The sequence below is a fragment of the Chiloscyllium plagiosum genome, chromosome 3 (genome assembly GCF_004010195.1).
Source record: "Chiloscyllium plagiosum isolate BGI_BamShark_2017 chromosome 3, ASM401019v2, whole genome shotgun sequence".
Taxonomy (NCBI): Eukaryota; Metazoa; Chordata; class Chondrichthyes; order Orectolobiformes; family Hemiscylliidae; genus Chiloscyllium; species Chiloscyllium plagiosum.
Window position 1 is genome coordinate 36,965,172 of NC_057712.1, and position 16,118 is coordinate 36,981,289.

Genomic DNA, 16,118 nt, shown 5'->3' on the forward strand with positions numbered 1-16,118 from the left:
ATTACTGAATATTGAGATTCTGGAGAAATGGCAGAGAAGATTTACAAGGTATGATGTCAGAGCTGAGAAGTGATTACTATAAAAAAGAAAGTAGAAAATGGGTTGTTGGTAGCAGGGTGGTAATGTCTTTGGATTAGTAACCCAGAGACCCAGGATAACACCCATGGGCATAAAGTGTCAAATCCCATCACAGCAGTCAGTAGAATTTAAATTCAATTAATAAATCTAGAATATAAAACTAGTCTCTGTAATGATAACTATTATTGATTGCTGTAAAAACCATCTGGTTTTTAATACCTTATATAGAATGAAATCTGCTATCCTTACCTGATCTGGCCAACATGCAATGGCATATCCAGAGCTTACAGCATTAGAAAGAGCACTATCATGGAGGTGGTTTTAACCAAGGATAAGAATCTTAGAACTGGGATATTTAGAAACTGGGAGCTAAAAGCACAAATGATCATAGGTAATAGAATATGTTAAGAGTTAATGTAAAGACAGCAGATTTTAGGATGTCTTACAATTTAGAGGGCCGAAGAGACTTCTCCATATATTGCTGGCAATGGGATTTATTAAAAGATTGCAACATGGCTGAAGCATTCAGTTCAGAATATCAGATAATAGCTTAGTTGATGCTTTGTTACAAATCTTTATACTGTTCTTGGCCTTAAACCTTTATCTTAGTAGTGCTTCAATAGATTCAATTACAATTTTCAAGCTTTCCCAGTCAGATTTAGCTGTTCACATATTTCACATGACCATCAGGTTCTCTGTCCTCCATGTGGCTGTACATTACATAACTGGGAATGTGTATATACCTTAAAAGGACAAGAGCTTATCCCAAACCAAAGACATGTGTTAACTAAGTGCTATTTTCGGTTGAAGTGCAGACTTGTGGCATAAACTGCTATAAAGAGTAAACTTTTCATGCAGCTGTGATTCTGACCTCTGAATGTGGAAACCCTTCTTTAGAAAAGTAGACTATTACATCAAGAGTGTTTTTAAAAAAAACAAACCTACTGGAATATTTAAGAACTTGTCTCTTCCAGAGCTACTTGCCAGATTAGAATAATAACTGCTATTTTTAAAAAATGATTTTCACATGATCAAAAATAGTCAATTTACTGTCAAACAGGTTCACAAAGTGATAATTTTGTTTTTTGTATTTGTTGCCTTATAAGTATTAAAGTTCACTTCTCATTAGCTGTACTATGAATAACCCCCTACTTGCAAGTATTTACTGCAATGAATAGCAAATTCCAGAAATACCATCTCTTTTGTAAACATAGCAAGGGGAAAAAAATCTACTGCAGTTCAGCTCTTTTTACTGTACAAAGAATGGGAGCAGAGAACTGCACTGTATTACTGGCCACTCCACCAGTATTAACTGATGCTACACAAGATACACTCGCTTCATGAGCAAGCTGAGACCCCATGCTTTCAAACTCTCAAATGAATTAATATTTTCTCAAGCCATGTCACTGGAAGGAATGTGGATAGCAGGAGGAAGTTGGAAGAAAATGTTTCAAGCAATTTTATTTCCCATAGGATCTATCAAAATGACTGTATTTGAAAACAACTACACTCAAGCTAACTTGAGCATGTGATGAAGCCGTTCCACGGGTGACCAGCTGTATGAATGGCTTACAAAGAATCCAGCAGTAAATGGAAAAGTTTTAGATGCACATACTTTCAACTCCATTCAATTTTGACAACTTACATAGGTCCCACTCTTTTCATGCTATCATTAGCAGCAATGCCTTCAATTATCTAGGCCGCAAACGCTAAAATTTCCTTGGTAAGCATCACTCTGCTTCTCACCCCTCATTTATGACCCTCCTCAAAATCTTTGGTCAAGGCTTTGTCACCAATCCTATGCTCCTTTCTTTCGCTCAATATCTCTATCCTGTGAAGCACCTTCATATGATTCACCACATTTAAAAGACGCTAGACAAAAACAGTTTGAGGTCAAGTAAATATTGTAAACAATACCTAGCCTCTCATATTTCCTATATCACAGATATTTAGAACATCGACGATTAACATCTCTGGTTTCAAACAGGCCACTTTACATGGATTATTTGTAGTCATTTTTAATAACTTAATCCAAGAGCGCCAATACTTACATGGGGGTCGAACTCCATGGCTAGTCCTGGTTCCTGCAATTTCATTACCATTTGTGTCGACACACCAGCAGCTCTCTTGGCTTGTGAGGCACTGGACTGGCACATAATTCCCATGGACATCACACTCAGGGATGTAGAAGCCAGCAGGCCTGGGTCCTCTTGGCTGCAAACTACTCACAATACTGTCCTTGTGAAGCTCACATTGCGTTTTCTCGGAGCCTGTTCAGCAACAAATAGAAAATGCAATAGTTTAAGGTCTGAGTTCACACAGAATGGCTGACTATCTTAACTGGGCATAGGCTGGATATTCAGATATATCAGACACAATAATAATATCTTTGAAAAAAACATAACCAGATCTTACTAAATGTTTTCAAACAGACTCTATTTCACTGTTGTCTTGATCCTTAAATTGTTTGCCATACTAACACCACTCTTTGTCAATGAAGTTGGTAGGTAGAAAGCACCTGCCAAACAAAGGGGCAGAGGAAATTGAAAGAAGGATCAATTCCTCAATCATGATTAAATGGACCTCATCAGATAGAACCGTATACCCAAATTCTGCTAAGGCCTAATACCTGCTCCCCTGACTTGCAACCCTGCTCTTAAATATCCAACTGCCCATCTAATCCTTAATCTTACTGCCGTCCATCCATAATTACCTGTTGGTACTACCTGCCAAACCACAAGTTAACACAAGAAAAAAAAATTAAATGACACTCAGCTTGTCCAAACCATTTAATTCTACAAATTCTTTCAAAGTCTGTTTCCCATCCTCCAGTTGGGATTTGTAACCTAGTCTCTGTTGGATGGTCGAAGTCATCAATACTTTGTGCCACCACAGCAACTTTTCCTTTCTTTCTGACCAAACACACCCACAAGCACAGAACAACCAATTTTCAACACAGTTCACCCCATAGTACTATATTCTAATGGTTCCACTTATATCCACTTGTCCATTCAGACCCACTTTCATGACTGAAAGTAAAGTCTAGTGGCCTGGTCAATATGTATCACCTAATCAATATCATTGAAGCATATGTTCATGAATGACAAATGAATGTCAGATTAATCTTAAAATGAACTCATTACACAAAGATGTCTGCTCCAAAGATTACAGGAGTACCTCCACTCTGGGCACAACTTTCTACTCATAAACCCAACCTAATCAGCAATTATGTATGACCCCTTGGCTAAAAGCATCTGGAAGGGCACCCATAACATACCCACCCACAGATTTCCATGAAGTCCCACAAGCTGTCACTCCAAACTGAACACCTTATCCAGAATTGAGTTTTGGATCAGTAACTGTTGCCATCAGTCAGCATTGGGAAATAAAAGCCAGTTTCTCTGGCTGCCAGTAAAAAAGTCACATAGACAGACTTCTTCATGTAGTCCAGCTGTCTCCCTTTATTCTTTGGAACTTGACCAAATCAATCCTTACCCTTTTTAAATTTTAGGGAATACAATTTTGGTTTTTGCAATCTCTCTCCAGTCCAGGCATTATTTTAACATATCAACCATATTTACAATTTCCAAACAGAGTTTGGGAACTGGACATCCAGCTTTGAATTGGGTCAGTACATAGATACTTCGGCAAGGAAGTATAGAACTGGCTCAAGAAAGTCAAGCCCTACTCATGAGAACTAGCATCAAGATAAGACAGTCAACATGTTCATGATTAGGACCAAATCATAAAATTTTCCTATTTCATCCTTCTATGTCTGCTTTCAGGATCTGGTGTGTGGGAGCAAAAGCACCCAGGGACTGAAGCGCGTTTATTTTATATCCTGCCTAGACACACTGTTGGGTTATTCTTTTCTGCAGGCAAATCCCCCACAGTTTCCAGACATGTGGTAGTTTTCATCTCCAACCACAGTCTGGACTACAGTCATGCCTAATGTTTACATGCTGTCAGGTTCTGGAGCTAATTAACAATTGAGATGCAACATTTAACAGGGATTAATTTTTCTCCACTTATTGAAGTTTCTTCACAGCTTGTAAAAAAGGAATCAATGACATATTGCCAAAACATATAAAAAATTAACCAGGACAGAGTTCCAAAAGATGATTATGGGACATTGGCTCAGATGGGGTTCCCAAAACATCCACTGGTTTAATGGCAGTCAAATATTGATGCTATCCAGCAATTTCTACTGAGGACATAACTCCTCGATTGTGAATTGCCACCAGTTGGAGGATTTGCATTGCCCACTGTTAGCCTTGTAAGCCTACTGCGTGTTTCACAAAACATGTCATAAATTAGTTACCTATTAAATTTGCTACAGATATTTAGGGCTGGTACTTAAAGAACCTTTTAATGAGATAATTTATGCTCCTTGATGCCGCTAACTTGCTGGTTAGAAAAGTTAACAGCTTGAACTGTGGTGTTTCATTTCTACAGTTATTACTTTTCAAAATTTGATAATTTGTTAAATTTTTTCCCTTTTCTCTCTTTTCTATCTTTCTTGATTCAATCTTTCCTTCTCTTGATTTCTCTTTCTGTACCCAATTTAACTCCAACTCATCCTCCTTAGCTGTTACAGAATCATAGATGCCTACAGCACAGAAAACAGCCCTTTGGCCCAGTATTCTGCACCAGTCAAAAACGAACATCTAACTCTTCTAATTCCATTTTGCAACACTTTGCCTATACCTTTGTGTGCCTTGGCATTAAACATGCACATCCGATCATTCTAAAATGGTGGTTTCTGTCTCTACCATTACAAACACACCAAAAGCACTTAACTGGCTGTAAATTGGATTAGGAAATTCTCATGTAGGAAAGGGTCCATAAAGGGTCCACCTTTTATTGCTGCCCCCACTACTCAGGAAGTAAAATATGTTTCAATCTGAGAACCTTGTATAGAGACAGTGTTAGTGATGGACATAGAAGGTAAAACATCCCTCCATATTTGGCCACACCTTTATTAACATATAAGATCTAAACTATATTCAAAAATAAAGACCTTTAAGTAATTTGTCCTTCTCCAATTCAAAGAGCTTAAAATCTGCTGACATCCCTTCAATGTTCCAAACTGTGCTTCTAGAAAAAGTATTCACCTCATGAATAGCTAAATTCTGCAGTAATTCCTTTCATGTGACACTCTGACAGCTGCATTTTATAAAAGTAAATTTCTGACTCTCTGAAAATGATACAGATTATTGTCCCAACAAAGAAAACTATTTAAATAATAATAGACTTGACAGAAAGGCAAATGCATACTTTAACAAGGACTTTCTGGTAGTTTGCCTAATCTAGGGTCAGCATATAAACTGTGCTGCTTTTGTACTTAAAAAACTATTTGACTTTTAACATTACAACACCAAAGAAATTCCAAGTATCCAAGTGTTTGTTATGTCATCTGCTTTTGTGAAAAATAGTTTAAAAGCAGTATACTCTCTTACAACTCACAAGCAGGCATGTATTTAGATCAGCAATAGAGTCATAGAGATATACAATACGGAGACAGACCTTTTGGTCCAACTCATCAATGCCAGATATCCTAACCTAATCTAGTTCCATTTGCCAGTACTTGGTCCATATCCCTCTAAACCCTTCCTATTCATATACCCATCGCAATGCCTTTTAAATGTTGTAACTGTACCAGTCACCACCACTTTCTCTGGCAGCTCATTCCATACACATACTACCCTCTGCGTGAAAATGTTGCCCCTTAGGTCCCTTAAAAATCTTTCCCGTCTCACCCTAAAACTATGCCTCTAGTTCTGAACTCCCCCTCCCCAGGGGAAAGACCCTCTCTATTTACCCTATCCATGCCCCTCATGATTTTATAAACCTCTATAAGGTCACCCCTCAGCCTCCGATGCTCCAGGGAAAAAACAGCCCCAGTCTATTCAGTCTCTCCCTACAGCTCAAAACTTCCAACCTTGGCAACACCTTTGTAAGATTTGTAATACAGAAAAAATATTTTGTTGATATTATTTGTCTGTTATAAAAACTTGGGTCTTTTGTTAATTGAAGCTTTAAGGTCCTTTCCAGAGACTTGAGCACATGAAGCAGGTTGCCATTCCCAGTGCAGCTCTGAAGGAGTGCTGTACTGCTGGAGGTTCTCTCTTTTGACTGCAGTGTTAAACTGAGGCTCCATTTTGCCCAGTAAGATGGATGAAAATATACCATGATCTCATCATTTTCACATTGATGCCAGTGTGCAAATTTGAAACTGCATTTCCAGCATCATAATTGCAAATGCATTTCAAAAGCTACCTAATTGTCTGCAAAGTGTATTGGGATATCCTGATGTTGAGGAAGTCACCACAAAAATGCAAGTCCTTACTTTCTTTGGCGTTGTAGAAAAAAGATTCAGTCAATCAGGTGAAGTACACACTAAAACTTAAGGGCATATCAAATTGAATATTTTCCCTTCTTTTCTTTTGTAAGATTATAATAAATGAGTAGACAAGTTCCCATAGTGCAGCAGCAGTGTACCCACCCCAAGCCAGGAGGCCTAGGCCCAAGTCCCACCCACTTGAGAAGTGTTATGCTGAAAATTAGTGGAATAAGATGATTAACATCAGGTGGTAGCGTTCCAATTTAATGAACTGACTGCATTGGGCATTAGCTACCCACGACTAAGAGTCAAACTTATTTACCTGGCTGAGCAGTTGGGACGAAAGTTAAACTGCTTTTCAATAGTGATGGGAATTGGATAAAAGTGAAGGGGGTAATTTTCTGGGCCATAAGAAATATCAGAGGAGATTGAGTAATGTAATGTAGTGGAACAATATTCCAGACAGCTGACTGTGTGGGGACAAAATCTAAATTTTACACACAACAGAAATCTTGCATATGGTACATTGTTCGCCAGTCCCCAGATTTCAATCGCTAACTTTTAGAAATTTATGAGAATGTGACTGAGTGAAGATTGAAGTGAGTGAAATGATTTCCTTACCTATAGGTGTACAGTGGAACCCATCACCTTGATAGCCAGGGGAACAACGGCAAGTGAAGGATCCAGGTGTATTGTAGCACTGAGCATATCGATGGCATCGGTTTGGCTGGCATTCATCAATATCTTGAAAGAGGAAAATGGTTTCTTGTAACTGAAGACGTGACAACACAAGTAGCCATTTAACACCTCCGCCTGTTCTGATATTCAATGGGATGATGGCTCATCTGTTACTTTACTCCATCTACTATTTTTTGTTTTGTAACTTCTTCTAACCAAATTCTACTAAACAGAGTTTCAATTGATGAACACCTATCCCACTCCCCAAAAAACCTCCAGCCTCAACAGGATAGAGAGAGAGTAACTCAGATTATTGAAATCCTTTGTGGAAAAATGTGTTTCTCAACATCATTCCTACCCACCAGCCCCACTCCCATGACCTCTCTCTAAAGTTAAATATGGCCCCTTGCTCTCAACTCCAACACCATTAACAAAAATAGTTTCTCTCTACCCTTTATTCACCATAAGCAACTCAATTAAATCATCTCATGGTGTGTACCTAAAGCAAATTAAATGTAGGCTTGCATAAATTTAACCTTATTGAGCCATTAAAAATAATCAATATTGTCATTTCAACCAAAAACGGCCCAGTTCTCTGAAATCTATGCAATTGATTTTTCATATGCATAATATAACTCTAATTAGTGAAACACAGGACGTTGTACATAATGTTGTCTTTTAAAAAAAAACCTTGGCATTAATTTCATTCAGTTACAGCAATAAAAGTCCTGGTTGCTGTTAGTCAGAAACATTGAGCACAGTGCAGCCATGTTCTGAGCTCTTCACAGCATACAATGAGCATTCAGTCCACCCTGCCTTTGCTTGCTCTTTGATTAAGTTACTTCACTGTTGTTGCCCATAGCTCTGTAAATGCATCCTTTTGAAGTGCTTTTCCAAATTCTCTTTCAACTTGCTTTCACCAGGTTTTCAAGCAGCACATTCCAGATCACAACAACTTGCTGTGGAAACAAATATCCTAATCTTCCTTCTGGACCTTTCACTGATCACTTTAAATCTGTATCTTCTGGTTACTGACACATCTGCCAATTGAAATCATTTCTCTTTATTTAGTCTATCAAAACCTCTCAATTTTCTCTTGGCTTCTCCCTCCAAGGAGAACAATCTCAGGCCTTTTATTCTGCTTGTATAACTGAAATCCATCATCATTTTAGTATGGAAAGAATATTCAGTTTTACTGCATTTCGATTTGTTTATTTGGCCCATTACCATCACCATCACCCCTTTTGTCATTTAATTCTCCTGCCTTCCTCCAAACACAAGGGATGCTCCTCTTGTTCTCATCTCCACCTTCATCCTCCTTTCCTGCAGCTCTGTGCTTAGTCATAAACTGTTACATAAACTTCTAATGACAGATCACTGATCTAAACTCTTCCTTGCTTCACAGTTGCTACTTAATCTGCTGAGTATTTCCAATACTTACTTTGGAATTTCATTATTGCCAGTAATTTGCTTTTGTTCTATTTAATTTCAATTGATGCAACTGCTCAGTGAATCTTTGTGCTTCTTATTAACATAATAGTTTAAAGTATTACTTCCACCCTTAGAATCCTTTGGTAGCCTCTAAAAGTTGTGCAAGTGGACCTGGCCCCTCCCAAATGGGCCTGTAGCAATGGATGCCCAAAACCATTTTGACCGATACAATTTTTGGAATTAATGTGTAAAAAACCCTGAAGTGATGGTAAAATACTGATGATGCAAATCTGAAGAGAGAATGCTGGAGAAACTCAATACATCAGACAGCATCCATGGAGAGGGAAATAGAGAGTTAATATTTTGAGTCCAGTATGACACTTTTCATAGTGAAAAGTAGTTGCTCTGAATATCACATTTGAAATGTTAACTCGGTTTCTCTTCCCATGGATGCTGCCAGATCTATTGAGTTTCTCCAGCATTGTGTTTGTTAAAAATATCTAATCCTTCCCCACCCTCTGCAACTCTGATTCATGCACATGTTCAGGAAGAAAACTGACAGGTGTTTCAACTGAAGCAGGATTTTCCATACCAACACAGGATTTTCCATCGCCCGAGAAACCAGGTAAGCAGACACACATGAAATCTGAGCCACCGGTGTAAATGCAGCGAGCACGGTCAGGCGAGTCACAGTTGTGTCTTTCAGTTTGGCAGGGATTGTTAGGCCGCTGAACAGCTACAAGAATAAAAACAATCGATTAAAACTTATACTTTATTTACCCTTCAGGAAGAGGGGATCTTCCTGCTCACAACCTTTAGTAATGAGCAAGGAGGCAGCAACAGCTTGTATTTGTTTTGTGCCTTTAACACTGGTAAATATTCCAATGTGCTTCACAGGAATAATATCAAAAAATGTGTTGACACCAGGACACACAAGGCGACAATAAGGAGGTGTCTAAAAGCTTAGTCAAAGAGATAGGCTTGAAGGAACAATTCAAAGGTAGTGAGAGGAATAGAGAAAAAGAAATTACAAAGTCTTGGCAGCTAACAGTAGCAGAATGGAAATCAGGGGTGTGCAACAGGTCAGAACTGGGGGAGTATTGCTATTTTAGTGCATTGGAGAGCAGGAGGATGTGAAATAGATAGGAAAGAGTGAGACCACAGACAGTGTGGAAATAAAATCTCCTTGATCCTGGTTTAAATTTTATCAGAATTGAAATAGCATAGCATTTTGTTCCATTAGACTGAATATTGTAAAAACAAGATCTTCTTAACATCTTGATAATTGAGTAAACCAAACTGCAGCCATTTTGCCATTTCTTCCACTGCAAGTTTTGTTTTAAAACATGATTTTCAATTTAAGTCAAAGCAGGAACAATGAGCATTGGAAGAAAGGGGTTTGCAGTGTCGAGAAATTTATTTTAAGGACTCCGAAAACAAACAAAGTATCAGATGCTCAAGAGTCAGAATGTATTGGAGGTTCTCCACCCACATTCACATATGACTTCAGCAGCTGCAATCTGACCGTTGGACATTGCACTAATTAAGACAGGAACACCAGGGAGGGGGGGGGGCATCAGATCAGGGGGTGGGTGTCTTTTTGGGGGGGGGGCGCGGTTGCATTTTTACAGAGTAAGTTGAACTGGTTCAACTTCATATTACTTCAGAATTAGGCACTTTTACCTTTGGCTCAATCTACTTGGTGGATTCATCTTTATATAAACAAGCAGTAGAACAAGTTTTAATAGTTTAAAATGCAAACATGTGATCTTTGTCATTTCTGCCAAATCCTACAACACAGACTCCTCAATGACAAATCTTTTAGCTCAGTTTCTTGTACATGTCTCAGTCCAAAACTACCAATGTCGATTTCAACAACCAAACAGCCAGTTAACTCTGTCTTTACACTGCACTATTAGTTTAAGTGATTGGTGAAAAGCCCCTGAGATGTACCTTTGATGACCAGATTGTGCATAGTTAGCTAATCTCATGTGAGATGTAAGTACTCTCAAAGGGTTAGGAATGGGTATCAAAAAGCCAGAGTTCCCATTACGCAAGAAACAATCTGGAGAGGTGGCTTCTGGTATTATGAGAGGAAAAGATAACAAGTAATCAGGAAAGATAATAGAATGTTATATTTTACTGCAAAAGGAATTAAATTCAACAGTAGGGTAGTTACACTTCTGTCATACAGGACATTGGTGAGACCACATCTGGAGTACTACTTACAGTACTGGTTACCATACTTAGAGAAGGATGGTAATACATTAAAAACAGTTCTTAGAAGGGTCACAAGACCTGAAATGAGCAAGACCTGAAATCTCATAAGGATTGGCTAGGCCTGTATTTTCTTGAGTTTAGAAGAGTCAGAAGTAACTAATTGAAATATATAAGATCCTGAAGGGATTTTCCAGGGTGTGTGTGGAAAGAATGTTTTCTCTTGAGGGAGAATCTAGAACTAGGGATCATGGTTGAAAAATAAGGGATCACCCATTTAAAACAGAAAAAAACCAGGTAAGATGTGTGGAAAGAGTAAGTTAAGGCATGGAGCAGGGGGTTCAAAGAGAGAGATTTTGGGGCATGCACGTGTCTGTGCACATTTATGTCTTTGTATTTGTGCACGCACATCTGTGTTTGCAAGGTTTTGTGCGCAAGTATGTCTAGTGTTAAGCAGTGGAAGACAGAAAAAAAATCCATTCATTCCCACGGCCAAATCTTGCGTAATTATTTCCTTTCTTTTCCACTGGTTATCTATTTCCTGTTTTAATCTATTTGGATGTAATGTTTTTATACTCTTTGTTTTCAAAGATACTGAATTATTTTGACATGCCTAAATGATCCTGGTGAATGATACTCCAAATCTCAGCTCTACTCATTCAGATTTCTGCAGCCAAAATGTAGTATAAACTATTTTGCTGCTGTGTGTTAAACTGTATGAGGAATGATCAGGATGAATTACAAGCTGCTGCTATTTAAAATAGTAAAATTACAGCTCCATTCACATCTTCTTCATTTAGCTTACACTCAAAACTCTGATCCTTGAACTAACTTTGGCGAAAACTGTGGATCTTTAAAACAACTCAAAGAACAGTCTCTACTGTATGATTGTCAATCTCAACTCCACCTTCTCAGCCAATCGCCATACCTCCCAATTCCCCCAGTGTTCACAAATCCTATCTATCTCCCACCTTGATTACATTCATTGCTTAAGCATCCCCAGCTCCTGGATGTAGAGAATTCCAAAGACTTACAATCTTCTGAGTGAACACATTTCTCTTCATCCAAGTCCTAAATAGTTGCACACCCTATCTTGATATGTTGGCACAAAGTTGAGATTCAAGAGTTCACAGAATATTTTGCGCTGTTTTTGTTGTATTTCCTTGTTTCAGAAAAATGCAAACCAAATGGAGGCAGACACAGAGGTTGAACACTGAGTTTAGCAAAGACGTTGCTTTAGCTTCCTTATACCAGCATGTACATGCAAAAGAAATAAATCACGTCACAGTGTATCACTTCCTACAATATTAGCATAAATACAGTCATAGAGATGTACAGCATGGAAACAGACCCTTCGGTCCAACTTGTCCGTGCCGACCAGATATCCCAACCCAATCTATTCCCACTTGCCCATAACCCTCTAAACCCTTCCTATTCATATACCTATCCAGATACCTTTTAAATGCTGCAATTGTACCAGCTTCCATCACTTCCTCTGGCAGCTCATTCCATACATGTACCACCCTCTGCGTGAAAGGTCTCTTATATCTTTCCCCTCTCACCCTAAACCTATGCCCTCTAGTTCTGGACTCCCAAACCCGAGGGAAAAGACTTTGTCTATTTATCCTATCCATGCACCTGCATGATTTTATAAACCTCTATAGGTTACCCCTCAGCCTCTGATGCTCCAGGGAATACAGCCCCAGCCTCTCCCCATTACTCAAATCCTCCAACCCTTGTAACATTCTTGTATATCTTTTCTGAATCCTTTCAAGTTTCACAACATTGTTCTAACAGAGGGAGACCAGAATTGTACACAATATTCCAAAAGTGGCCTAACCAATGTTCCGTACAACCACAACATAACATCCCAACTCCCATACTCAATGCTCTGACCAATAAAGGAAAAGCATACCAAATGCCTTCTTCACTATCCTATCTACCTGCAACTCCACTTTCAAGAAAATGACTGTATTTAACATATTTACAAATGTACAATCAAAAGACATAACAATTTCCATCTGTTGCAGTTTTTAGCTACCTTCTTAATCCTACACCTTGTAATATATTATAAGGTTTGAGCACTTTATTACATTACCCTCTTTGCTCCTCCCTCTGTTGGGCAGGTGTAAGTTAAGGTAGAGCAATATGGCTGTCTGTTGAGAGTCCACATGTTAACCTTTTCTCAGTGCAAGACACAGAAAGATTGCAACAAGGTGGGGATGGAATTTTCCTTTACACATTTTTTGAGAAATTATTGAGTGAAGTACATTATAACATATTGTTGGAACTTCTAAATTTGATTTTGAATAGGTTTCAGCTACTTGAAAGACTGCTTTCTGTGCTCAGTCAGCATGATAAATACATTTTGGGAACAATGGGGGAATTCAACCCTTACAAAAAGAGTCAGTATAATTACAAAAGATTACACATTTGGCTGATAAATTGAACAAGTATTTTGCATCTGCCTTCAGTCTAGAGGACACAAAGAATATCCAAGAAGGAGCTATAAAACAGGAAATGGGAGGAAGGGCAGAACCTAGGAAAATCACAATCACTAGAGAAATGATACTAATTAAATTGTTTGAACTGTGGGCTGACAAGTGTCTGGGTCCTAATGGACTCCATCCTAGGATCTTAAAGGAACTGCTTAGTGAGATGATTGATGCATTGGGTTCAAAATTCCCTTGATTCAGGGATATCAAATAACTCCTGTGCTGAAAGAGTCAGGGAGACAAAGTAGGGATTACAGGCCAATCAACTTAACATTTATCATGGGTAATATGTTAGAGTCTATTAATAAAGAAATTATAACAAATATAAATTCAATGCAATTACGCAGGGTCAACATGATTTTGCAAAATTAGATTAAATTCCCAACAGTATGGAAATAGGCCCTTCAGCCCAAACCAACCCTCCAAAGAGTAACCCACCCCCCTATCACTAACACTATGGGCAATTTAGCATGGCCAATTCACCTGACCTCCACATCTTTTGGATTGTGGGAGGAAACCAGCACACACGGAGGAAACCCACCCAGAGAACATGCAAACTCTACATGGACAGTCACCCGAGGCAGGAATCTAACCCAGGTCCCAGGCACTGTGAAGCAGCAGTGCTAACCATTGAACCACCTTGCTGCCGTGAGTCTTTTGGGTTAGCAAGTGGTGTGCCATTGGGATTAGTGCTATGACCCCAACTGCTCATTATTTATATAAATGACTTAGATAAAGGAATGGAAGATATGGTTACCAAATTTGCTGATGACACAAAAATAGGAAAGAATATAAGATGTGAAGAGGACACAAGGAGGTTATAGGAATATATTAGCATGTTACGGGAATGGCAAAAATGTGCCAAATGGATTACATGTGAAAATGTAAGTCCTTTTTGGCAGTGGCAGATAGTATTATTATCTAAATAGTGATAAATTGCGGAGTTCAGAGATGCAAAAGGATCTTGAGGTGCTTGTACATGGAATGCAAAAGATTAATATGCAGGTACAGTAAGTAGTTAGGAAAGCTAATAGAAGGTTATCATTTATCATGGGTGGAATGGAATATAAAAACAGTGCACAGATGAAACCACATTTAGAGTGCTCCGCACAGTCCTGTTCACTTACTTAACGAGGATGCGAATGCATTGGAGATAGTTCAGAAACAGAAACAAAAATAAAAACAAACAAGTGTCGAACTGGGGGTACTATTTTAAAGTTAGGGGTTTTCCTTTTAGGTCAGAGATGAGGGGAATTATTTTCTCTCCTGTTGTGCTACTGAGGCAGAGTTCCAAAGAAGGTGGTGGTGGAGAAAGGGTCACTGAATGTTTTTAAGATAAAGATGGACAGAATCTTGTTAGGGGAATGAAGGGTTATCAGGAAAGATGGGTGTGTGAAATTCTTATTGAATGAAGGAGCAGGTTTCGAGGGCTTAATGGTGTACTTTTGCTCCTAATTAATGTTTGTGTGACATTCTAATTATCATTAAGACAGAGGGACAGCACATTATACAGGTGAACAAAGTCCAAGATCAACTTCAAGAATATATAATGTTTAGAACCCACTATGAATGCAAGAAACAATTAGTTTTAGTATGTGATACTTCACCGTAGGAGTGAGGTGTGGCATTCTCTTACATAATGAGAGATGGTGTAGAGAAACTTGTAATATATATCTTACTGACTTGAACAAACACAGAATTCAGTCTTTTTTTTTGAATAATTTTATCATCAATCATATATTGTGTTCTGAGTTTGACAAAGACTTGTACAAAGCAAGTTCACTTTGTTTAATAATTGACTATCAAATGCTTACAATCATAAAAGAAGGGAGCACATCATTACAGAATTATGGTCTCAGAAATGGACGTTGAATTTGATAGTCGACAAGTAAAAGAAATTAAAATTAGCAGGTCATTTAAATGTGGCCATCTTTTCAAATTTCCCAATAAGACTTATTCATTCGCAGCCAGTTACAACTATCATCTCAGTGTCTCAGAAAAGTTTATGATAAAACTCACAATACATGGTGCTCAATAAAGCATTCATGGTGCTCAATAAAGCATTCAATTATGTCATGACTGATTGGCCTAAAGTGCATGATGAGAAATTCAAGGAGTATTTCAAATGTAAAAGTGAATTGAGCCTAGATTGAGCTTGTCTCTAGTAGGATGCAAGAGTTCTTCTTCCACCAAGGTTTTGAGAGAGATGAAGAACTATACCAAAAGCATTTACCAAGAGTCCAGCAATGCACAAAGCTTTTGCTACTGTTACTCAGTAGACAGCAATTTCAAAAGGATATCAGGGAAATAAAATTGACTAACTGGCTGGATGACTTCTGGGACTGGGGCTCAAACACGTAGATATACCCCGTGGATATGTCTCCTATCACACCTGACTGTGTTGTTCATCCTGCTTACTTTGATCTACCTCACCATCCTCAGTTAAATTAGTCAGCTGGAAGAAGAAACTCAGCCAGAAACTAACCATAGACTCTACACTCCTACAGGAGCCAAGAAATTAATGAAGCCTGATTGTGTTGCGAAAGAACTATGTGAATTGTTGCGCAGAATGAATTTTCATTTATCAAATGCCGCTAACTTTGTGCATGGGAAATCATGTCTCACAAACTTGATGAAGATTGATGAGGGCAGAGCAGTAGATGTGATCTATATGGACTTCAGTAAGGCATTCGACAAGGTTCCCCATTGGAGACTGATTAGCAGGGTTGGATCTCATGGAATACAGGGAGAACTAGCCATTTGGATACAGAACTGGCTCAAAGGCAGAAGACAGAGGATGGTGGTGGAGGGTTGTTTTTCAGACTGGAGGCCTGTGACCAGTGGAGTGCCACAAGGATCGGTGCTGGGCCCTCTAC

General features: G+C 38.6%; 1 protein-coding gene across 1 annotated transcript in view; it reads right to left on the bottom strand.

Moving 5' to 3' along the window:
- Nucleotides 1-16,118, bottom strand: part of nid1a (nidogen 1a) — a 97,939-nt gene that overhangs the window by 29,798 nt on the left and 52,023 nt on the right. The window contains exons 11-13 of the mRNA XM_043680037.1: nt 9,123-9,266; nt 7,043-7,165; nt 2,130-2,348 (exon numbers count right to left, since the gene is read on the bottom strand). Coding sequence (XP_043535972.1) covers nt 2,130-2,348; nt 7,043-7,165; nt 9,123-9,266 — 486 coding nt within the window. The remainder of the gene's footprint in view (nt 1-2,129; nt 2,349-7,042; nt 7,166-9,122; nt 9,267-16,118) is intronic.